This window comes from Theropithecus gelada, chromosome 11, assembly GCF_003255815.1.
Source record: "Theropithecus gelada isolate Dixy chromosome 11, Tgel_1.0, whole genome shotgun sequence".
In the NCBI taxonomy this organism is placed as follows: domain Eukaryota; kingdom Metazoa; phylum Chordata; class Mammalia; order Primates; family Cercopithecidae; genus Theropithecus; species Theropithecus gelada.
In genome coordinates this window covers 42195282-42221811 of record NC_037679.1, presented here as the reverse complement: position 1 = coordinate 42221811, position 26530 = coordinate 42195282, and the positions used below count along the sequence as shown (strand labels likewise).

General features: G+C 36.0%; 1 protein-coding gene and 1 non-coding gene across 3 annotated transcripts in view; both read right to left on the bottom strand.

The window, feature by feature from the left end:
* TMTC2 (transmembrane and tetratricopeptide repeat containing 2) overlaps window positions 1-26530 on the bottom strand; it is a 442328-nt gene that overhangs the window by 88758 nt on the left and 327040 nt on the right. For both annotated transcript variants that reach the window (XM_025403370.1, XM_025403371.1), the window contains one exon: window positions 14409-14490. In XM_025403370.1, coding sequence (XP_025259155.1) covers window positions 14409-14490 — 82 coding nt within the window. The remainder of the gene's footprint in view (window positions 1-14408; window positions 14491-26530) is intronic.
* On the bottom strand, window positions 23418-23522 carry LOC112635655. The gene has a single exon (XR_003121994.1). It is a non-coding gene; the product is annotated as a U6 spliceosomal RNA (small nuclear RNA).

Below are 26530 nucleotides of genomic sequence, written 5' to 3'. Positions count from 1 at the left end.
AAGAATCACTTGAACCCGGGAGGCAAAGGTTGCAGTGAGCCGAGATTGTGCCATTGCACTCCAGTCTGGGCGACAGAGCTAGACTCTGTCTCAAAAAATAAATAAATAAAAATAAAATAAAAAAATAAGGAAAGGTAAAAGTTTTATCCTTCACATAGAACAATAGATTTCTGAGAAATCACTTCTTTTTCATATACAGCAAACACATTCCATGTATTTGATAATTGAGTCAAATTACAAATAAAAAAAGCACAAACAGCATAAGTAAAATTTATTTTGTTCTCATGAGTGTACTGTTGCTACTACACTTTATTTCTTTGGTTGTAATTTGTCTTACCCAAGCTTATTATCACCTTAATTATCACAAATTACAGGGAGAAAAAAAGGAAAAAAAAATGAGATGAGAAATTATTTTTTAAAGTAATTTGAATAGAGCAAAACAGATGATATAAAATAAGGAAGCATTCTCTAGAGACCCAGAGATAAAGAGCGTAAAAGTCTCCTCATGGGCTAATGTGGGAAAAGGGAAACAGCAATTGTTTTGTGTTGAACTGTTTCAACATCAGAGTAATACCATTTCTTCTCTGGACAAATCTGTCGCTGAACCATTTTAAGTGCTTAGTAGATTTTTACCAACATTTCAATATGACAAGCTTGTGAAGACCAATCTTTCGTTAATTCCTGGATTTAAAAGGCTGTCTGCAATGTAGAAATCCATAAAAATGTAAGCTGGCCTTAAGCCATAGGCTCAAATCCTGCTTTGTAAAAATTCTATACATAAACTCCCTAGATTAATCGTGACTGGCATTTTTTTCTAAAATATTATAAAAATTCACTGAGGATCAATGCAACTAAAGGGCTAAAACAATCTAATAGGTGTTATCATACAATTCTCTTTAGAAAAAAATCATTCATATGTAGCTTTAAAAATGTTCAAAATCAAATAAAAATATTTTTTATAAAACAACTATAAAATGACATTTGCATTAAAGTAGTTATCCTTAGAAGATGACATTTGATCATAGAAATGTGTCCAGAATCATCTGAACTCTACTGATACCATTCTGTCTGAAGCCACCACATCACCCTGGATGGCAGCAATAACCTCCTAAATAGTCCCCATACTTCTAGAGGGTATTCTCAAAATGGCAGTCTGAGTGATCTTGGTAAAATGGAAATCGGATTGTTGTTCTACGGCTGATTCGAGAACCCTTACACTGGCCTACACAGCTTGCTATGATCAACACGGGTTCTTCCCCACCCTCTCTTACTGTTCCTGTTAATACATCAGACGAAAAATGGCTCCTGGTTCAGAGTCTTTTCACTCACTATTCCCTCCACCTGCAATGTTTTTCCCCCAGATATCCCAGTGGTCTTCTGTCTTACTTACTGGCACACGCTGGGGATTTAAGAAATGCCATGTTCAATGAAAGGACTGAACCAACTAATATTAATAATATCTCTATGTGGCTCTCATCTTCAAGAGCAAGCTATCCAGCATTTGTCACCAGAAATGTTTCTATTCATATTTCCATATTTTGCAGTGATTGTAGGCAGAGCTGTAGCAAGTGGCCATGCATGCTTTCCAAAGGTGCCATTCACAGTGAAGTTTCAATGAATGGTGCTTTCTGGACTTGAGCAACGTGGTGGCCCTGATATTAGGACTCTGAATTTCCTTTGGAACACACACACAAAATTCAGATATCAATCATACCTTGAAAGATATTTTAATTTCAGAACAATTCAAACTATGCAATCTGTCTCATATGTATTATATGGTATTGTATTGTGACATAAATTCAACAGACTGGGACAGAAGAGGAAATAATCTGAAAACAGAAGATAGTTTCTTTCATGGGTTAATATAGCTCCCCAATTAATATTGTGCCTACTATACACAAAATATGGTAGTACTTGCAGTGGGCATACAAAGATAATCACAATATTTGTCCTTGAAGAAGTTCCATTTTATTAGAGGAGAGAGGAGATTACAGAGATAGTTTAACCCCCAAACTCATATAAACTGGAAAAGGTGTGAGGTATCACAGGCTGAATGCATCACTTCTATTTCTGAATGGAGGTAATTTAGGTTTGGCTTTGTTCAACCAGCAGCCAGATCATGAAACAGAACATTGCCAGCATTCCGGAAGCAACTATCTGTACCTGGGGACTTTTTCAAAGATTCCGATGATTAGAAATGGGGAAAAGCCAAGATGGAAGTAATTGGGCTAACTGGTTTTAGTCACATCTAGTGGTAACAGGATGAGTGCATAAAAGGGAATTGAGGCAAGTCATTTATGGGGTGTTTCCACTAGAAGAGGGTAGTAACACTCCTGGTAAGAGAAGGTTGATGATAATGCAGCAGTCAGGCGTTAGACTAGTTGTAGGTAGGGGATACTACTAAAGAGAGGTAGTTTGTTCATGCTAATTCTGTCTGAGATAATTAAAAATATGGAGGGGCTCTTCTTTTTTGGCCTCTCTGAGAGAAGCCTTGCTGAGTGTCTTTTTCTGAGTCACCATGGCATTTCAAATATGCTTTCACTCTCAGACTAATTTCTCTAGCCTTCCCTTTATTCGTTTTGTTGCTTTGTGTTTTTATGTCCTTGGCAGCCTGAGTGAGTAAATGCTGGTTTTCGTGAGACAGGCCTTATGTGATAAATGTGCCACAGTTACCGGCCAAGAAAACAGGTGGCCTGGTGAACAAGGAAAAGATACCCAAGAGATCAGTCTGGGCTGCTTATTGTGAGACTGGGAGGCCCTGGATTTGTTCCTAAGTGAACATGAGACCAAGAATTTGTCCTGATTTGGACAGGTGGCAAGGAAGGTGTCTAGTGTGAAGAAGATTAGAGAAACAGAAGGCCAGGGACCTGCGCTCAACTGGAAAGGAGGTCAGGAAGGTTAGAAGAACTTTACTGAATTTATTTCTCCCCTGACTCTCTCCAAAAGGGTTATGAAATGCCAGGAAACCATTGATGGAGTTATGATGACTGTCTGACAGGGTGTGGGAATTTCTTCAGGCTAAGAACAAGAAGGGAGACTGGGGAGGAGGCGAGAAACTATAAGGGAGAGAGAAGGAATGCGGGGAGGGACAAGGAATGGAAGGTAACACAATTTCATCATAGGTTTAAGTGATACACAGATTCAACAGGGTTCAAGTATGTTTCAAAAGAGAAAATAAGTTCACAATGGGTTTCAAACTATTGGCAAGGTTTTATCACCTAAAAAGGAAGAGAAGGATGCAACTAGATGAAGAATACAACCTCATCAAAGACCCAGAGGTGAGCAGCACCATTTATAGGATGGGGTGCATTTTTACACTAGGGAGTTTAAGGAAAGAGATGAGACAGACAAGAGGACTCAAACACATTTTCTGAGTAACTAAAGAAAGGAGTCCATTCCTCTGAGACTAAGTTAGAGCAGTAATGAGACTGGAGAGAGCAAGCTCAAAGAGCCCAAACATGCTTTTCCTAGGAGAGCTCCAGATCTTCTCACTGTGCTTGCACACCATCTCAATGGGCTTTTCTGATACCCATATCAAGATGTGCCAAGGAAAACACAGAATAGTTAATAGCAGGGCACACAAGCTTTGAGATAATTGTTTTAATTAAGGCAGAAGAATAAATTGCAAACAAGGATCTCAAAGTGGATTCGCTTGCCGAGTCAAAATAGGTAAGACTGGAAAAACTGTTTCTCTTCCTGCCCCACCAACGTGTGTGTGTATGTTCAATTTATCTTCACACAACACACACTTCAGAGACATTACAGAGTTCTCCAAGATGAGCCATGTTGAGATTTGTAGCTACAGAGAAAAGCCCCTGTGATTTACCCAGTTAAGTGAGCATGTACTTATGGAAATAATGGAATAATGGAAACGATCCATTATTTTTCCCTTAAAGAACTGTTTAGACTGTTGAGCACAACGTCTACTCTCTTATTTGTAAGGTTATTTATAATCTTCCGTCCTCCTGCAATTATTCCCTTTCTCTGATCTTTTTGTTTACATGTAAAGAGATATACAGTCCTCTTTTTCTTAATCCTAGGTTTTTACTATATCTCTTCTTCCCTTAATTTGTCCCTTTATTTATACACCTTATTCAAAAATTTTTTCGTATTTTTAATCATTCTCCAGAATATTTTTATTATCATTTTAAAATAATAAATGCCCACTGTCACAATTCACTGAGCATTTATTATGTGCTACTTTATAAAATTGTAAATAAATCCTTACAACTTTAGGCCATAGTTATCCTCTCTAGATTATGACACTGAGGAGCAGAAAGTGCAGCACAAGCTACATCATGCTCAGGGAGATAATCTGCAAGTAGGGCTGGGTGTGCTTTCTTCCAAATTCATGTCACTGTTAAAAATCTATTGCACTGTCTACTCCCTACATTCACGTCTTAATTAAGTTCTTATCATATTGCCTCTGTGGCTTCTAAAGTCCTATAAAAAGAGAGATTCAAAGAAAGTACGCTAATTTTACATAACTGTACATCTCCTTAGCAAAGCGTGGCCTAGTTATAAACTTTTTTTTTTTAAAGTGGATTCTATTTTCATACACAAAAACAGGGGGCACAGATGAGAAAAGGGAAGTTGAAAACTAACCAAAGGCTAGTCTACCCTTCTTTATTCATTCTTGTATTGAAAAAAGGTTGATTGGCCTGGTGCGGTGGCTCATGCCTGTAATCCCAGCACTTTGGGAGGCCGAGCCAGGCGGATCATGAGGTCAAGAGATCGAGACCATCCTGGCTAATGGTGAAACCCCATCTCTACTAAAAATGCAAAAAAATTAGCCAGGTGTGGTGGCGGGTGCCTGTAGTCCCAGCTACTTGGGAGACTGAGGCAGGAGAATGGCGTGAACCCGGGAGGCGGAGCTTGCAGTGAGCTGAGATCGCGCCACTGCACTCCAGCCTGGGTGACAGAGTGAGACTCCATCTCAAAAAAAAAAAAGAAAAAAAGAAAAAAAGAAAAAAGTTGACTTACCAACCTTCCTAGGTGAAGCACCACTGTGGTCATGGCTGGAAACCCTGTGGCAAGGCCACTCTGGTTCTTGTCTTGATTCTTTGGTTTTGAGTTACAGTTTCTTCACTTTTCACACAGGTATAATCTCACTTGAGTTATTAGAAGGAACAAGTGAGATAGTGTAAATAACACCATGTTGGGTGAGGTCTGGTGCCATGCCTCTTCCTTTTCTTTTTACTAACTTCTCCATGAGCTCCTTTCCTTTTGCACCTTTCAGGTTCTCAAGCTGCCCTTCCTCCCTGGGGCCTTCAAGAACACAATGATGAGAGCTCCCTGGGTCTCTTCACCAGCAGTCCTCCATAATATCAGCAATGTGGCTCTGGGTCTGTGTCACTCCTGGGGACTCACAAGGCTCACATTTAGTAAGAGCGTATCTTTGAAAGAACAAGGAAAACCATAAACATATTGTAAGCTGGGGTGTCAGAAGAGGCTCAAATTCTTGCTCTGCCAACTTACTAGTCCTAGGGCCTTCAAAGTGCCACTTAAACTCTTGGAACCTTAAATCTTATATCCGTAAAATAAGGGGTAATGTTATTTCTTCACAGGACTCGGGAACTGACAAAAATATGCAGAAAAGTACCCAGTGCTTGGTCAGGAATGTAATTGTTAAACACTGAGCTTCAGTAATAACAGCACTAGCATTAATGGGCACGTATGTGCCCAGCATGATGCCAAGCTCTTTCTTTTCTACAAATTTTCATAACTGTGGAGTAAGGACACACCGTATTACTTGAATTGATTTAATCATCCTAATATTGTGAAGCATTTTGCAATCCTATAGTATACTTTACAACACAGTTTCATTTCTTTCTCGTGTTTTGGAAGAGCTACAACCAAACTTTGTGGGTGAGAAATAACATCACCATAGAATGTGATCATACCATCTTAGCATGGTCTTATAATTATATATGTTGACATAAGAGATGATAACATTGCAGTATAGCACGAATGCCCCTGTAAAGAATTTATCTATTAATTGGCATTGAAACCTTGGGTAATATACTCCAAAGTCACTGCTTGATGATGTCACTTTCCTCATCTGTAAAATAAACATAGTCATGTACCATCCCCATCTCGCTGTGGGAATTAAACAAGATGCTATATGTGAATTTCTCAGGCCACAAAAGTACTCAGCAAATGTACTATTATATTATGAATTCATCAAATCTATTATATATAATAGATTTGTCAAATATATAATATAGTCATCAAATATAATATTTGAAGATTTCATAATGGGAAATATTATATTTAATAGAGACTCCATGCAAGTGGTCTTTCTCTACTTTTTATTCCTTTCTTACTTAATTTTTACGTCTTAGAAGTTTACATGTTGAGTTCTAGTCAGTAATTTTGGATAATTGGTTGGTTACCATAATTCTCCTGCTATCTACTTGAACAATAGATTAAGATGCTTGTTCTTGGCCAGGTATCATGGCTTATGCCTGTAATTCTGGTACTCTGAAAGGCCAAGGCAAGTGGATCACCTGAGGTCAGGAGTTCGAGACCAGCCTGGCCAAACATGGCAAAACCCCGTCTCTACTAAAAATACAAAAATTAGCTGGGCATGGTAGCGGGTGCCTATAATCCCAGCTACTCAGGAAGCTGAGGCTGGAGAATCGCTTGAACTTGGGAGGCAGAGTTTGCAGTGAGCTGAGATCATGCCATTGCACTCCAGCCTGTGCAACAAGAGTGAAACTCCATCTCAAAAACAAACAAACAAAAAACAAGGTGCTTGTTCTTTCATATTTTATTAAAGTATTTGTCCTTCATAAAAGTAACGTGCTCATTATAGAAAATTTAAAATAGAAAACATTAAGCCTTCCAAACAAAGGAAAATAAAAGGGTGCATGTCTAAAAAGCTAATACATCCATTCTAAACATTCTGATATTTTAAAAATTTGGTTTGCTTTCTAATGACAGTTATTTTGTAGAATTTATTCATACTCTATGTATAACTTTTATTCTTTTTTCACCTAACATAGGCAGTTGTCTCATTATTTTTTTTTAATTATTTTTTATTATTATACTTTAAGTTCTAGGGTACATGTGCATAACGTGCAGGTTTGTTACATTATTATGTATCCTTCATAACCTTAATTTAGGATTTATAAAATTTCATCAAATGGAAATAATCCCACTTCATTTAGCCATCTCCCTTTTTCAGATACTTAGATCAGGTATTTCAGATACATGCTTTCCCATTTTTACCTTTAACAAACAGCAAAGTCAAGGCTCAATTACTATCTTTGCTGATAATCTTTATTTCCTTAAGATATATTCTCAAGAGAGAATTACTGAGAATAAGTGTTAGAGCAGCTTGAGGGAATTCATTATTTATATTTGAATTCCTTTGATTTCCATTGAGATTGTATGTTTACCTAACTTTTAAAACCAATTGTATTTTTTCATATCCCTTGTTCTTTATGTACTATTTTCTTTGTAGTTGTATAGTTTCTCATGTCTCAAGTAGATTGATCTTTTATTTTTTGCCTTTACAGAAATTATTCATTAACAGTTTGTTGCTTGTCTTTTTATTATATTACTTTTCAGAAACACATTAGTGCTTTAATTTTTCCTTAATTCTTTGCTTTCAGCAAAAACAATTTCCTCTTTCCATTTTAGTTATGAGCAAGTTTAATTATAAAAGGCTTTGGAAAGTATCTCATGTAAAACACACAAAGGTATGAAGATTAAATTGTATTAATTTATTAGATACATTTTAATAATAGGGAATTTAGAAATAAAAAAATCACAAGTGAGAAATGAAATAGTTTGGAACAACCTTTAGAAAAACCTTAATCTAATTACGTATCTGTGAATTGCTGATCCTCTTCTTAGAGCATTAAAGGGACACTAAACATTGATTTTTCAAAAAAAGATGGTTTGTTCTTAAGTATTAAACATAATTGTAATCTCGATGTAATTTTGCAAAGACTCAAAATCTATTTTCATTTTTAATTAAGCCAATATTGTTATTTGGTTATTTAATTTAAAAATTCCTCTTGCTGTTTTTGAAGTGACTAAAAATGAAAGGATAAAACATAGCCTCAGTCCATTACCATTTTCTAACTAGCTTTAGTTATGAATAATGAAAAGTAACACAGGTCACTCACCAATTCAACTCATTACATACTTCAAGCCTCTACTTTCAGTGCTCAGTGTTGAAAGACCACTCCTATTATTTTAACACTGTCCTTCACAGCCTACTTTTAAAAGTGAAACAAATAATATATGAACTATCTGCTATGGTTTAGATATGGTTTGCCTGTTCCTACCAAAGCTCATGTTGAAATTTGATACTCAATATGGTGATGATGGTAGATGGGGCCTACAGGAAGGTGTCTGGGTCATAAGGGTGGACCCCTCCTGAATGGCTTGGTGCCCTTTTAGTGGTAGTGAGTTCTCTGGTGAGACTGGATTAGTTCTTATGACTATGGATTAGTTCCCATGAGAGTGAGTTCTTACAAAGCCTGGATGCCCCACAGGTTCTCTGTCTTCTCATGTCTCTTCTTCCCCTTTGACCTTCTTCTACAAAGTTATGAGGTAGCGAAAAGCCCTCACCAGAAGCAAAGGCAATGCCCTTGAATTTACTAGCCTACAGACATAAATAAACCTCTTTTCTTTATCAATTACCCAGTCTCAGGTATTCCGTTATAGCAAAATGGACTAGGACACCATCCTAGAGAAAAACAGAGTATAATAATAACAACAGTAGAAAGTTCTGGATTTAAAAGTTGAAAGGGCTGGACTTTTCAAGTTCTTCCTCCACTAAACACATTGAACATTTCTGAAATAGGAAGTCACTTAAAAATTCTGAACTTCCATTTTCTCAGTCAAATGTAATTAGGATTCATTCCTACCTCACAGGGGTTGGATGATGAAGCAAAAAAGACTAGGACAAGAAAACATAAGACAGATGACAAAGTGCTTAATAAATGTATAATAGTAGCATTCTAAAACTGACAATAGAGGCAAATAATAATAATCCAGATAATTATAATTTAAAAAAATCTATGCTTTTCTATGAGCTCACAAGCAAGAATGATGGACTTTTAAAAACTAATTAAACTACTATTTTTACAATTTGTACCTCCTTCCCAGTTTGTAAGATCCTCTAGAGCTGGTCTTACTCTCTGCTGTGTCCCTGTATCTAGTATAGTGCTGGATAAATACTGAGCAGGAGGTTACAAGTAAGAGGTTTAGGACTCATCACTACACAGCTGAACCCTTGGAAATGAACTATGTCACCGTATCAATAACAAATATAATGGGACCATAGCTTTTTAGAAACTCACTGTTAATAGGAAGGCAGGAAAAGAAGAAACTGTCTGAGTTGTACATAAGAGTACTTTTTTCAATAGTATTACAATCTCCTCTCTCTTAACTTTTCAAACATCAGTCCTTAATATTTCATGAATTCCCCCATGTGCCAGAATTTATATGCAGTAGGTACCTTGTAACAAAAGTTCATTGATTTAAATTGTTTCAAGCGACACCAAATTTACTACTATGCACCTACAGAAAAAATTCATAATGTATTCTATCTGAAACAATGGTTTTTCTAGTAATTTTTAAAGAGAGACTTCTCGTCTTGATCTTCATTCTTTTGGAGGGCACAGGAGAATTCAAAGAATCCCTTGAATTACAGGCGCACATGAGACACCAAGGCACCAAATCCTCACCTTTGAGATTTATAAACTGAATTCAATAAAGACTTTATATTATTTGCCTCACTTGGACATGGGAATACTTGGCAACATACAAATACACAGTGTTGTATTATTACTAATACCATAGTTTGAAACCTATTTTCTACACATTCCTTAAAATTTTGATAAAGGAGCTGTAAGAAATTGGGTATATGTTACAAATGACAAGAAATCGGAGTACTAGAAAACATTTCTGGAGTCCATGTCAATCCTTCACTTTACAGATGAGAAATCTGAATCCCAGAGACTATAGGTACCACACAGCACAACCTTTAACCAACTCACTGAACCAACTGAATAAACCTGCCTAGCTTTCTTTCTTGCAAGCCAATCGAAAAAAAAAAAAAAAGACAATCTGCAATTCAATCCCTTCCCCCAAACAAAACTAGTGGATACAAAAATACAAGTAACTGATAGCATTTTAAAACACTGCCTTCTAATCACCACTGCAGCAAATATAAATCCTATCCTAATTCCTTCTGTCTAATCCCTACTAGATATATTTTCCAAATCACTTGGAAATTCACTAACAAGCAAATCAGAAGTACAAAATCACACAAGAGAGTGGATTTCCCATACAAAATTCACTCAAACTCTGGCATTTTCATTGGCATTTGCAAAAGCATTTTTAAAAGACTCAAAACACATATATTTCATTTAAACATTTATTTTTAAGCTGAGGAAGTGTTATTATTCATTCAATCTGTTGGCATAACAATCTAAGAATATATATAACCAGCAAGTTGGCAAGAAACTAATACGAGAATCATAGTATGTATTTCCTTAAACAAGAAATAAAATTCAAATAGAACATCCTTTCAGGCAATTTTGTAATCCGGATCCAATTCTAGAATGGAGAATATTCCTCACTGAGCTCAATACACATTGTACATTACTGTATAAACAGCAATATAGTAGATATATTGATGATACAAAAATGGAAAACACACCATCTCTACTCTTACGTTAAAATCTTCTAAAGGAAGTAAACATATAATTTCAGTATAAATATTTACATTCCCACAACTACTTCCAAGTGCAAACCACCATCATCTTTTGATGAAAACATTGCAACAACTATCTACAGAGTTTCCCTTGTTCTATTCTGACCTTTCTCTAGTCCTGTCTTCTCCACGTGGGCCCTTCCAATACACTTACAATAAAATGCAAAACTCCTTAGCTCAGTCTCCAAGTCCCTATGGGCTCTACCTCTGATTCCTCTGTGGCCTCCTTTCCTCCCATTTTCCTACCTGGTTCAATGTGTTCCAGTCACATTAGCTTTTTTTTTTCTCTGCTGTGAACACAAGCTTAATATTGTCTTAAACCTTTTAACTTTCTCTTTCTTCTGTATGAAACTGGCTCTTTAATAGTTGGATTAACATAGAGATTTCAAATATCATATTCTCAAAAATGCTTTATCTGACTACCTTGTCTCAAGGAGTATCCAACTTCCTACTCATCACCTTCTAAAAGTGACATCATCCTGTTTATTTCCTATAGAGCATTACTTTCTTTCTGAACACAGAACAGTGAGGTTGCACATAGTAGATACACTGTATAAATAATAAAATTACTAAAAAAATTCTCATGAACTGTAAAATAAGTCATGACATATGAATTTGAGTTCTAAAACTGTGCACAGCAGGGCCTATTGATTGAAAATATCTACCTACGTCTCTATTTGCCAATATTTTGGGGAAAAAAAAGGAAACAAAAAAATAAATAAAACCACAAAACCCCCAAACAAAACAGAATATATTTTATATATATATATACTTTTTTTTTCTTTCTTTCTTTCTTTTTTTTTTTTTTTTTGAGACAGAGTCTTGCTGTCTCACCCAGGCTGGAGCGCAGTGGTGTGATCTCAGCTCACTCAACTTCTGCCTCCCGGCTTCAAGTGATTCTCCTGCCTCAGCCTCCTGAGTAGCTAGGATTACAGGCATGCACCACCACGCCCAGCTAGTTTTTGCATTTTTAGTAGAGATGTGGTTTCTCCATGTTGGCCAGGCTGTTCTTGACTCCTGATCTAGTGATCTGCCCGCCTCAGCCTCCCAAAGTGCTGGGATTACAGGAATGAGCCACCGTGCCCGAGCTCAGAATATATTTTATGGAAGAAAAAGCATGACAGTAGTCAAGGAATCCAAAAGTTACCTGTAATTAACTTGAGCAAGTCAATTTCATTTCTCTAGGTTTCAATCTACTTATTTGTTCAACAGACTGGTTATATTATATAATTTTAACAGAACTTTACAGTTCCAGTTCTAAAATTCAATCCTTTGAAATAGATTCCTCTAAATGAAAATCATTAAGATTCCCTTAAATTTTCATGGTTTATAATCTGAGCACAATGAGCAAAGAATATCATGCACTCAATTATGGCCTTCCCATCTGTTTGTAGATTATTTTGCCCTAACTATTACTCCTTGTTGGAACCTCATTTTGAGTTCTTTCTATTACCAATTCCAAAGTAGGAAAAAATATTGAAACTTACAAAATTTCATAAAATACCTAACATTATATTTCATAAAATTATATTGAATTATATAGTCATTCCTCCTTTAGAAAATAAAATACTCCTTATAATGTATGTGTGTCAAAAATACTTAATCCAAGGGTACTAAGAAGAATCAGTTTTTACACATGCATTTAAAGACATTTGCTATCACTGCTTTCTAAATACCGTATAAAATAAAAAGTTTGTAGACTGGGCGCGGTGGCTCATGCCTCTAACCCCAGAATTTTGGGAGGCCAAGGCAGATGGATCACCAGAGGTCAGGAGTTTTAAGACTAGCCTGGCCAACATGGTGAAACCCCATCTCTACTAAAAATACAAAAAAAAAAAAAAAAAATTAGCTGGGTATGGTGGCGGGTGTCTGTAATACCAGCTACTCAGGAGGCTGAGGCAGGAGAATCGCTTGAACCTAGGAGGTGGAGGTTGCAGTGAGCCGAGATAGCACCATTGCACTCCAGCCTGGGCAACAAGAGTGAAATTCCATCTCAAAAAATTAAAAAAAAAAAAAAAAAAAAAAAAAAAAGTTTGTAGAACTTTCTGTTCAACTAAATCCAAAAATTTCTCATGGGAGAAATACCCACTACTATCACAACTGGAAAAAATATTTTAGGAGCGTGATGTCATGTAAAGCTCACAATAATTTTTTTTTATAAGATAGAGGATGGATATAACCAGATTAATAAGGGGGACAACATTTAAAATTAATAAAATAGTGAAATTGCAATTCAAATGGAGCAATGATACGGTTTGAAGAAACTGATTGTGAAAAATCTATCTATAATATAGTCTATAATATTATAGGAAACAAGTTTAGAAGATGCAGTAGTACAATTATTATGAGGCAAATGAAATGCAGGCAGTAGATAGTGAAAAAAAAACCAAAAAAACAAACTTCTATTTTATAACATGCAATGACAGGCAGCCCTTTTAGCACTCAGGGAAAATCACCATGGAACTACTTTCACGTACAGTTGAGGTACCCAAAAATACTAGACATAAGAAAATCCTGAAGTACTTCATATAGGAAAACCTATAAAAATAAAAATAAATTCTGTAGCAAACTTAAATTAGTTGACTACTATTTTAACATGGCATTACAACTGCGTTGTGAAACAAAATCAGGAGTTGTACTATCCTGCATTAATGCTGGAAAGATAATGCACTGCAACCCTAGGTTTGTAAACACAGACACACAATAACATAAATTAAAAAATGAATTTGTGGTTGTTCGAGTATCTCCATTATTTTATTATTTCCATTCTTCTACACTTGCAGCCTGTCACTGATTTATTTTTACTAGCTAGAAGCTAGGAGATGGAATTGTTCTACTAGTATATTAGCTTTATTTCCTTATATTTAATTTCTGTCTACTTTTAAGTTTACTAGTTGATAGTTACTAATACATCAAAGCCAACAGTGATCAAAAAAAACACTTTTTCCCCCCAAGGGATCAGCTAAAGTAAATGCATTTTGGCTCCCTAAAAGAAATTCCAACTGCAAATCTGGCAGAAATAAGCACATCTTACACAATATCAAACCAGCTATATACTTCGCCTCACTAAACACATGACTCACTACTAATGACAAAGCAGAGTGTGATAGAGTTGTTATGTAACCTCATTCTAGACTGATTAAGGCCAAGGCTCAACGAAATGATACAGCCATCCTTTGCACCCTCTACAGCTTATCCTCAGCCTCAATATTTGGGATTTACAGGCTGGTGTACATCCATATCTTCCAAAAAGTAAGATTTTTGAGGTCAAAATGTAAACTTCTAAAACTTCAAAATGACATGCTCAGTGAGGAATACATTATCATTTAGAATGAAGAGAAGCAAATGTTTTATTATAAACTATGCATAAGGCAAGGAGCTAGATGCTTTCCTGATGAGATCTCATTTAAACTCCACACTGAACTTGAAAAAAACAACTGTGCAATGCCATCCCTGTTAAAATCCTATTAAAATTACTACAGGAAAATATAACACACAGCCCCTTTAATAGGACTGATTTGAATGAGAAGGTAGGAATATAGCATGAGGCTAAATCTGCAATAACAAAGTCCATCTCCTCTTAAGAGGTTCTTTACCAGCAAAACCTAGATTTCGTATCAACATTAATAGTAAATGTGGGGGACGTGGAAAAAAGCTATCAACCACTCACCATAATGCATGTAACAGTTTCCTTTGGTGGGATCCAGCTCAATAGCCTTCAAGAAGAGCTTTTCAGCCTCACTCTTACGACCCTTGAAAAACAAAGAAAATGGATGATTCAGCAACAGATCATGAGGGATTCTTCACTGCCTGCACCTAACTGAAGTAGCCAAATGTCTCCTTGGTAATCATCATAGGAAAGAAAAAAAAAATCAAACAACATTTTGTTTTTATCTAAATGAGGGTGATCAAGGGAAAAGTGTTGAGAGAGAACACTGAGGTCTGAGCCCTAGAAGGCATGAAGAATATATAACAGAAGATAAGAATGGCCTACCAAAAACATTAGGCCAGGAAAGCAAGAGACGAGGTGGAAAAAAAAAAAAAAAAAGGTTTCATGGAAACCAGAAAGACAAGACAGTTTTAAAGAAACATTATTGTCATTTTCTATTTTATTTTCTCCCTTTGTTTCCTCTTCATTCCTTCTTTTTCTTTGTAAAGAACTGCGACCATTTTAAATTTTGAGGAGATTTTGTCATCCTTTATGAAGAAAAGAAGTCACAATTTGGTGAATCTCAAGCAGCTACTATTTATCCTCGCTGCCCTCATTCAGGACTAAAATTCTGCTAATCCAGGATTTAATCTAAAGCTAGGTCACCTTCTTTGTTGCAGTTTTAAGTAAATATTACCATCATATGCACAAGAAAAAGCAAAAAATGGGAAAATGTTTACATACAACAAATTGACTTTTCATTAAAGACTACTACAGGGGAAACAGATTCTAAAAGTAATACATTCTTCACCTAGTTATCGCCTCTGAACCACAGTTACCTCCACTGTAACACAGAGGGATGGCACAAGACAGGAGAACAACCCTAAGAAGCACTTTCCTGGAACAGTTCTACCTTGTTTGGCATGGTTGGGATGAAGATGTACAGTGACTGTGAAGGGTAGTAAGGCACTGGGTGGTGCCCAAAGCCACAGACCAAGGTAAAGACAAATGACCTCATCTGCCTGTTCCTAATTTATATACTCTCTACCTACATAAACTTCAGGCAATGTTTTTTTCTTACTTTGCGTATATTTTTAAAACTGTTAGAGGTATATAATTAACCTAATATGCTACATTAGGGGTGTCTAATCTTTTGGCTTTCCTCGGCCACATTGGAAGAAGAATTGTACCCACATAAAGTACACTAACACTAATGATAGCTGATCAGTTTTTTTTTTTTAAAGGTTCATGCATAACTCTCATAAAGTTTTACGAAAGTTTATGAATTTGTGTTGGGCTGTGTTCAAAGCTGTCCTGGGCTGCATGCTGCCTGCAGGCTGCAGGTTGGACAACTTGTGCTACATGCTAGGCAGCTTTGACTCTTTTCTCCATACTCCCTCTCCTTTTGTTCATTCCCTCGTTTAAAAAATAAACTTACTGTTGCTATGTCCTTCATTAACTCATTATTCTAGTAGCTAGGACATAGCCTACTGTCTCTAACACCTATAGCTAGTGATAAGCAAAGGGTCAGACAACTGACTTCCTCATTTTTTCTATCAATTCAGTAATGCTACTCTATTCAGTAACTCCTCCTTAAATCGCAAATCTTGTCAAATACCAATAATTAAAAATTTTTAAATTCCCTGCAATGTTTCCCCCAATATTTTAACTTCAAAGGAAAGCACAGACAGAATGTTTCCTATACATACACTTTCATAAAGTTACAAATAAGAAGAATTAGCAAGAATCTTACCAATTAAGTTTCCCTAAATGATTTAGTAACTATAACAAATCAGGCAGCCAAATGTATAAACTAGGAGCACAGATTCTAGTGAAGCAGAACAGCTCCCATACTTGTTTAGCTATGTGACCCTTGGAAAATTATTTCATCTCGTAACTATAATTTATTTAATACAAAAAAAGAAAGAAAGAAAAAAAGAGGACAGGCAGAGCATGCGATTTTTAGGGTAATGCAACTATTTCATCTGATACTATAATGGTAGGTACATGCCATTAAGCACTTGTCCAAATTCATAGAATACTCAACACAAAGAGTGAACTGCAATATCAACTGTAGACTGTAATTCACTCATCAACTGTAACAAATCTACCACACCAAAGTAAGTTGATCATAATAGGGGAAACTGTATATCTGGGGTTGCTGGAAGGTGAGGAGGTTTATGGGAACACTGTACTTTCTGCTCAATTTTTAATAACCTAAAACTACTCTAAAATAGTCTTAATTTTTTAAAAGGATAATAATAAAACCTATCTCCTAGGATTTCTGATTTCTCTGATATGATACATGTAAATTAACTATTATACTACCTACGTATATGTTTATAATAAATGTTAACTGCTACTTTATATGTATACACACACACATATATTTGATAGTATGCAAAAAATGCAGAGTTATAAATGACAAATAATGTATTTAGTTTTATATATAGCCCCCAAAACACAAGGTCATCTGACAAAATCATCACTGGAAAGCAATATACAAAGAACTTGCAAAAAATGATACTTTAAGAAAAAAGATGTAAAATGAAAGCTATCATCAGTAAAGCACTGTCTATACAAATGTCATATGCAAAGATTTAAAAAGGAAGCTTCCACTTATGTTTTAAGAACAGAAAAGAAGGAACTGGCTCTTTTATCAATGCCACAGCAAACAGGGTAGTAAAAATCTCTCTGTATAGTCCATTGGCAAAACAATATTATGAGATTTTTAAAACATGCAGCAAAACTCAGAGGACAGTACCCTCTTGTTGCTCAGTAGATCAAATGTTTAAATGCAATGAGTCTCATGCTTTCCTAGATGCAAAATAAACACATTGAAGGCCAGAACATTCTTTCTAGGGGGAGACATTGTACCATCACACAAAAATCCATCTTTCTGATTTGACTACTATTGATTTAGCCAAGTGCCAAATGATAAAGAGGAAAAGACAGTTCTCAGGAGAGTACAGTAAGCCCTCACTTAATGTGGTCAATCCGTTCTTGGAAATAGCAACTTCAAGTGAAATGACATATGATGAAATCACTTTTTTTTTTTTCCTTATCAGCATTATAACAAAACAACATCAAATAAAACAATGCTATTTCAAGGACCTGCTGTTCATCCTTTTGCTTTATTAAAGTTGCAGTGTCCAAGAATATATCAACTACGTTAAGTGAGGACTTGCTGTATATAAAATTAAAAGCCAACCAGGGATAAAGGTTGCTGGTTTGTAGGAGGGAAGCATGAGGAAGAAGAGGTAATATTATGTTTAATCAAATTTACTATTTCAACTGTTATTGTTCTAGATGGTTGGCAGTTAAAGTGAAGAAAAAGTCATTTCTCACCAAACTTTTCCTTGTGTCTTTTAGATTATGTCAGCATTCTGCACAAACAAGCATTATTCCTCATTTTGTTTACTGGCTGACATGTCTGAACACAAGTACTGGTTCGGAAATGAAGAAAAAGGGACTGTATTGAGTATTAAAGACAACCAATATTTATTAAACTCACGGAAAAAAAAACAAAAAAAAAACAAAAAAAACCCCACCATCCCAATTAGGAAAGTGCCTGGTCAGGTCCACTCTGATTGGCATTAATAAAACATAGAAATGTAAGAGAAATATTCAGTAAAGTTTGTTTAGCCTAATCTGTATCATGGGATCAGTAGTAAGCTAACTCATTTTGTTTTCTTAACTAAACTGGATGCCACTACTACTGTTTAGCTCAGGTGCCCGGCTGAGTGGATGTACAAGGCAAGCGGCATTTCTCCCAATGACTGATCAATGGTTTATCTAACTACAAAATACACAATATAAACACACACACATATTGTCATACACACACACACAGTCCTTCAGTTATTTCTAAAACTTCCCTTAAAGCAGGGAGGAATATTAAATGTAAGAGATAATTAGACTATTATGGCTTCAGCTTAAATTGTTTTGTTTTTAAAGAGTAAACTATACTCAGACATTTGTCCCTTATCTTTAGTGACAAATTATTTATTACATCAATTACCAACTCTGTAGTGTGTCTTGATAACCACAACTCAGAAATATTTTACCAAATGACACCTGAAGGCACCAAGCCCTTTCATTGTGGCATTGCATTATGAATACGACTTTGAGTGTTTATGTAAATACATATTTTTTATATATTTAAATATGTAAATTTTAGTATTTCAATTTATAATAGGAAATATGTGTATTTTGGTCTTCATCCCCAATTCCTGGTACAGAATTTCTAACATCCTTGTAATTTCTTGAGCTATAGGGGTGCTAGGAGAATCTTTTGCTCTAATATTTGGTCTTTTACCCTAGTTTCCTGATACACAGCTTCTAACTCTTCGAAATTTTCTAGGGAATAGAGGTGTCTTTTGTTCTTATGAGGCAAATCTTGATAGGCTCCTGGATGGGGGCTGGTCACCAGGAAGATCAAGCCATGATTAGAAACTTGGAATTTTCAGCTCTACCCCTTCCCACTATTCTCTGGGAAGAGGAGAAGGGATGGAGGCTGAGTTAATAATTTATTAGGCCTGCATGAAGAAGCCTCCATAAATATCCCTGAATTACAGGATTTGGAAAGCTTCTGTACTGATGAATAAGAACATGTCTATACTCCAGTAGGGTGGCACACCTCAATTCCACCAGGACAGACGTTCCTATGCTAAGGATGTTTGCAAACCTCCCCCTGTGTATCTCTTTATCTGGCTGTTCAATTGTCTCCTTTAAAATATCCTTTGTAATAATTTGGCAATAGTAAGTCATCTGTTTTCCTGGGATCTGTGAGTCACACTAGCAAACTGGACCCGGCAAGAGGGTCATGGGAACCTCCAATTTGTAGTCGTGTTGTATAGAAGTTGTGGGTAACCTGGAAACCTACAACTTGGATTGGCACCTAAAGTGGGGCAGCAGTTTTGTGAGACTGAGTTCTTAACTGTGAGGTCTGCGCTAACTCTGGTTAGTGTCAGAATTTAATAGTAGGGCATCCTGTTGGTGTCTGCTGGACAACGGCTTGGTCTGTGGTAACTCTGATGATTGGTTTGTGGGGAATTCTCGCACTGACACTTGTGTTAGAAGTGTTCTAAGTTGAGAGCATAATAGGAAAAAACAGTTTTTTTCTACTATACATAAATATGAATATATAATACATTTATATGGTAAATATATAATACATTTATGTATAAATGTATGTATATATACACTTTTTTTCCCAAATGTAATTAGTGCATTAATCTTGTTCTATAAACTAACACAAATCTTTACCTTTTCTTCTATAGCCATCCAAGCATTCCGTAAATACAATAACCAGTCAACATATAAATAGGCTACTATGATTTCTTTTCTTTTTCTTTTTTTCTTTTTTCAATGAGACAGAGTCCCAAGAGTCTCACTCTGTCACCCAGGCTGGAGTGCAGTGGTGCGATCTCAGTTTACTGCAACCTCTGTCTCCTGGGTTTAAGTCATTCTCATGTCCCGGCCTCTGGAGAAGCTGGGAATACAGCGTGCACCACCACACCCAGCTAATTTTTGTATTTTTAAGTAGACATAGGCTTTCACCATGTTGGCCAGGCTAGTCTTGAACTCCTGGTCTCAAGTGATCCAGCTGCCTTGGTCTCCCAAAGTGGGATTACAGGTGTGAGCCACCATGCATGGCCCTATTTTCTTTATATAACTTAATAGCTTATAGTTGCTACTTAGTTATTGATGTTCACATGTTATTAGTAAATTACAGAGCTGTGAACAAAGTAGTAACTTCTCCATTTCATATCTGGAAAATGTCATATCAGCTAAGGTTTCTAAAATGATAAAAATAGTTCTTCCAAACTAGCTCACATTCTCAAACAAATATTTATATCTTAGCTGGTGATTACCTATACCTTCAGCATCAGTAGGAATACCAACTAGAACAAAATCAAGAACAAACCAGAGAACTTCATTTCAGTGGCTCTACTTTATTTAGAGGCTTCTGCAAGTCTGGGGAAGGAACAGTCTCTTAAGTAGTGTGTTCTAGCAGCCACTTCCATATGTCTGGTGTTTACTCTTTGGGAATTTCTTAAAATTATGAGTGTCTGTTATTTTTCACAACCAATGCAAATCATATTTTCATTTCACTTTCAAATGTTATCTCTATATGAATAACAAATATGAAAGGGAAGCAGCTGAAAAAACAGGTCCAAAAACTTATGTGCAGTTTGAAAAATATGTTTAACAATGCATTATAGTTAAATGAGTGTAAACATTTGTGATGACCATAATTTACATATAAAAGGAACATTATTTGATAGTTTAAAAAATGTTTTTAAAAATTTTATTGATACAAGTATTTGTACATATTTATGTATTACATGTGACATTCTGTTACATGTGATACTCCATATAATGACCAAGTCAGAGTGGGTTGAGGTGGGGTGTCCATCACCTTGAGTGTAAATATTTATGATTTCTATATGCTGAAAACATTTCAAATCCTCTCTTCTAGCAGTCTGAACATACAATACATTGGTGTTAAGTACAATCACCATATTCTGCTATAGAACATTACAACTTTTTTCTTCTATCTAATGTTTGTGCCCCTTAACAAACATTCTTTATCTCTCCCTCTCACTACCACACACACAGCCTTCCCAACTTCTTGTATCTGAGTCTTTTTAAGCATCACAGTATTTTTATGTGATACGTTTTCAGGATAAAAAAGTGTTTCCTCCTCAAACAAAAAAAGAAACCATGAAAAAAAACCCTAACAGTTCAACTTATTCTTACAAACCAAGATGATTTATATAAAACCATTTAAGTGTAATGGCCTCTCCCCAATGTTATATACTATGAGTCAGAGCTAACCTTAATTAGAGGCAAAGTAAAGGGACAGGGCAGTGGTAACTTTCATGATTAGTTTATCTGCATATTACAAAATATTTCCCCATCAAATTGTCAGATACCCAAAATGTGACCATGAGTTTCATTTTCTTAGGGCTAGATTAGTACATCTTCTGGAAAGCTTTTAAAATATAATAAATATTATATAAACATCATAAATAGAAATTACAGAATAAAGCTACCTGATACAGCAATGATCTGGCTGAACAGTTAACTGATATTAATGTTTGTCCTCCCTTAATTATCATTCAAGTCCCACTTTCCATAAATGTCTGGTCTTCTGTGCCCTCTTTTCCTAAACATCCTAAAGTAGAGGCTGGCTGAAAGATACTTATAGTGTCATAGGACCTAAGCTGATTGAAAAATTATATCAAGTGACACCAAGGGCAGCTAGAGGTCAAAGTGAATGCTGCACACTGTTCAAGGACAACATCCAGATTCAGCGAGGAGACCTCACAAGGGAGGAATGATTTCCTTGGTATGCCCAGAACAAGGCTGGACTCCTGAGCAAATCTTCCCTGAAGCCCATCCCCAGTGCCACTGCAGAGCCATCAGGCTTTAAGGTGGTGGTAGCTCAGATCAGATGGCCAGGACAGTCTCTTTCCCAGCTTTGTGAGCACCATTATGCCTCCCACATTTAGGTTAACCCCTGGGAAAGGAGGAGGTCACAAAACTGGCTGAAATTAAATGGCTGACCAAGTGGGAATAAAAGACTGCAGCAGACTGAGCTTCACTCCAAGATAAAGAAGTGGATCATCACACTCAGCTGCCTTTCCGGCCTGGGAGCCAGATACGTTACATGAGCAAAGGGCACATGTGAATAGTTTGCAAATACCAAAAAATAATGGTCAGAATTTCTAAAGAAACATGTATTCAGTTTACCTAAAATGTAAATTGATACAAGGAGATGTTATTCATCTATCAAAAAATTTCGCAAATAAAGAGAGAATTCAATATTCCTGAGGGTTCATAAAAACAGGTGTTCATATGACACATTGTTAAAATACAGTAATATGTAACAAAACCATCCTGGGGGAAATTTGACACATATGAAAAGCATTAAATCACAGACACACTAGCCAACTGATTCTATTTCTATGCATTTGTTCTAAGAAAATACCTGTAAATACAAAGAAGTTGTTATTCATTTTTATTATAATACTGTTTATACAAACTCAATGTCCACCAGCATGAACTTGATTAACCAAAAATCATTTCAATGAAATACAAAGTTTCTATTAAAATGATTGTGTAGAAAATTATTTAAACCACAAAAGTTCTTCAAGATCCAGTGCTAAATGAAATAAGCAGGCTGTAAATTATAGTTTATAACCTAATAACATTTTCTTAATCGTACCATCAGTAAAATTGGCTCATTTTACTGTAGGGATTTTAAAGGTGAATAAAAAGATTAGTCACTGGATCTTTCGATACTGACGAGGAGAGAACACATCTAGTGTAGACTGTTAAAAAAAAATGCACTATGCTATTGGTCAAAATAAGTGCCTGAAGACCACAGTACATCTAAGTACTGAGAAATGAAAGAGAAGGCTTCAGAGATGTAATGTTTCACTCTATAAAAATGGTTTAAGTTCCTGCTATGTGATAGGCTAGGTTCCAGGCCTTGGTAATCAAGACAAAGTTCCTTCCCTGGTACAGCTCACATTTTAGTGGTGGAATCTGTAGTTTACACATGAGTAGGTAACACTGTCAGTCTTAAGTGTTGTGTGAAAAAGAATGCGGAAGAGAGCAATGCACAACTGGACGGGGTGGGGATGGTTATGTGTGATAAAGTGACAAAGGAAGCCTTTAGTGATATTTGAAGAGTGACTTAAGGGAGTAGGCAGGGCATGCAAATATCTGGCATATTTCGAGTTTTGGGGCCTGTAAAGGAAAACATCATGACAGCAGTTGAACAAATCCCATAAAAATTGTGAGTCAGGAGTATGACAGGAGGGACCAGATTGTGCAGGGCCTACTGGGTTCTGCAAGGAACACACAATTTCTTTGTCTTTTTTCTTTTCTTCTTCTTCTTTTTTTTTTTTTTGGGTAGTGAAAATTCGTTTCAATTTGAATGCCACAGATTGCTTTTACTCATATTGTTTTCTTAGGTGTTAACCAAGAAAGGGTCAAACAGCCTCTGGGAACTGTGCAAATATGGAATGCTTCACAAATTTATGTGACGTCCTTGTACAGGAGCCATGAAATCTTTTCTGTGTCCTTTCACTTTTAGTGTATATGCTGCTGAATTGGCCCCTGGTGTGTCTTTTGATGAGGAAGGAACATCACGAAGGATTTGAAACAGATGCACAATATGATCTCACTTATAAATTTTAGAAAACACTCTAGATTTTGGGTAGAAAACTGTCTGTAGGGAGACCTCTTAGAACGTTAATACTCCACAGCTTAAATAAAAGTGATAGCAGTTGAACTAATGAGAAATGAGTAGATTCCAGGATCTCTTTCAAAGACAAGTGGCCAGTGGATCAGGTGTGGATATAACAGAAAAAGAAGAGTCAAAGATGGCTCCACCTTTTAAAAAAAAAAAAAATTACAGATGGGGTCTCACTCTGTTGCCTTGGCTGGAGTGTAGGGGCATGATCATAGCTCACTGCAACCTTAAAATTCAGGGTTCAAGTGACCCTCCCGACTCAGCTTCCCAAGTTGCTAGAACTACAGGTACACACCACTATGCCCGTTTAATCTGAATTCAGAAATTTTCACTTGCTGTACATAGGTGAATGCAGGTACCATTTATTCACATGGGAAAGACTGTATGAAAGCAAATGTTGATAGGAAGGTGCATGTGTAGTGGAGTGATAAGAGTTCTGTGTGATTGAGAAGATAGGATAAAAGAGTATAGAAGAAATTCAGAAACACCAACTAGATAGGGTGCCATAGACCGAGAATTGGCAAGACATAAGAATACTGGAAATCTGATACCTTGCAATGAGAAGAAAGTAAAAGAAGAAGACTTGCAAGAATCCCAAGAAGGGGAGGAAATGGGAAAAGCAACAGCAAAAAACTCATCTACTTACATTTTAATGTTTTCAATTAAAAATATAAAAAGCATTATAACAAGTAAACATACAGGATCATTTTAAATAACCATTTCAAATCATAAGTAACTCACCTTTCATAAATATATATTTAAATATGAGATTCTTAGAATTCAAATTGAACTGTTGTTTTCTACACAGATTTGACATTATGAGTAAAAAAAGTTAGATTTTAAGGTATAAACACAACATGGTTGACTTCTATAAATATTACATAAATGAAGGCGTTTACCTTACTCAGATTTCCTATAATGTTACCATTTTAATTTACTTTCTACATCTGTTCACTTGTATATTTTCCTTGTAAATTAAAGGGGTCACCCACACATACTATAGTAACATTTCAGTGGAGATAATTTGATAGGCACAACCACAACTTAAGCTCCACCTGAGAAAATTACTTAGGTCGCTATACTGTGTCATGACACTAAGCTCAAAGTAGAGTTAAAACCAACATCTTATCATAAGCGTTATCCATTCATAATCTCAGCTGATGAAAAAAGTATTCAGATATTTCATTAAAACATCTGAGGAAGCTAAGGTGAAGTAAGTAGAAACTATGTTTGAATCAAATTTACAGTAAAGTTACACATAAATACAAGTATATCCTAAAATTTCATTTTTAAATTATGAAAATCCTTCTAGATATTAAAATGTGCTGTTCTCAGACTTTAGAATTATGCATAGAATTTACCTCTGAATTACAAACCAAAGTGTCTGCTTTTAATTAAAACAACGAAATTTCCACAATACATTAAATGTATTCATTGATTCCTTTCATTCCAATGAATATTTGTTGGGCACCTACCATGTTCCCAGTGCTGTGTTGAGCCCTAGAATGAAAACAGTGATTAGGAGCAGACACAACTCCTGCCCTGTTGAGGCACGAAAAACTTCAGGTGCTAAGAGTGTGACGAACACAATTGATGGCCATTTGACCTATAACAGTTGGTCTAATTTAGTGGAAGTACTCAAGGAAGGTTTCCAAAAGAATTGATGCTTGATCTAAAAATCAAAATATGTGTATGATTAACTAATTGAAGCAGAAATGAAAGTATTCTAAGTGGAGGCACAGCAAAGGTAAATATCTGTGGCAGAAAAACAAAAACACTGCGTGAAGCCCAGGGTGAGTGAGGGAGAGAGGAGTGAAGGTGAACCATACACAAATGCAGGGAAGAGCAGGGCACACCTGGCATATTAGTCATAGTAAGATAGTAAAATATTAGCCGCTGTTTTGTGAATATCACTCTGAGGGTACTAAGGATAAGAAAGTGGAATGGGAACAGAAGGTACTTACCTTCTGGTTAGGTGACAGGTGACAATGAAAGCAAGATTAGTGGACTGATATGAGAGAGATTTATACAAAAGAGACAGAATAACATGGATAGAACAGAGATAATGCAACTAGGGCAATGGAGTAGCAAGGGTGACCCCCTAAGTTTTTGGACCAAAACCAAAGGGAAGATAGTAAATAATGGAAGGGAGCCAAGTTTAGTGGGTAGGATTATAAGCTTAGTTTTGAGAATTGTTGAGATTGGCCCCTTTTGAGATACCTGAGATGTCACGGGTGTGGTTTACTAGGCTGAATCAAGAGGTTGACAGTAAAGTGAAATACAGTCTCAAGAAAATAGCAGAAGTCAATTGTATCTAATGCTGAAAAACATCCACTAGATTTCATAACATGATCACTGGTAACTGCAGGAAGGTATGTTTAACAGGTATGGAAGCCAGAAGAAGTGGGTGTTATTTGGGAAGCTGTGGGTAAGAAAACAGATAGAACAATTACAGACAACTGCCAACATACCTGGCTGTGAAGGAAAGAGGAGCAACAGTGTCAGCAGAAGGAAAGGAGACACAATCAGGGTTGTTTTAAAAGAACATAAAACATAAATGACAAGGGGGCATAAAAATTAATGTGTATGGTTTTTTGTTGTTGTTGTTGTTGTTGTTAGTTTAGTTTAAAGCTAGAAGAGGAAATAACCCAAAAATCTATTTGTCTTAGATAACTTGCCAACTATGGCCATGACTAAATTAAGCCTGCCCAGAATTCTTTAAGCTGAGTCTTTTTCCTCCTGGGTGCTCTAACAACACTTGATTCCTACTTTTGTTGTGACACTTACCATATGTACTCTAATTACCATTTGTAATCTCTTTTGCTCATTGTAAACCAATTTAGTAGAATTGTTTAATCAACACTTATCCAAG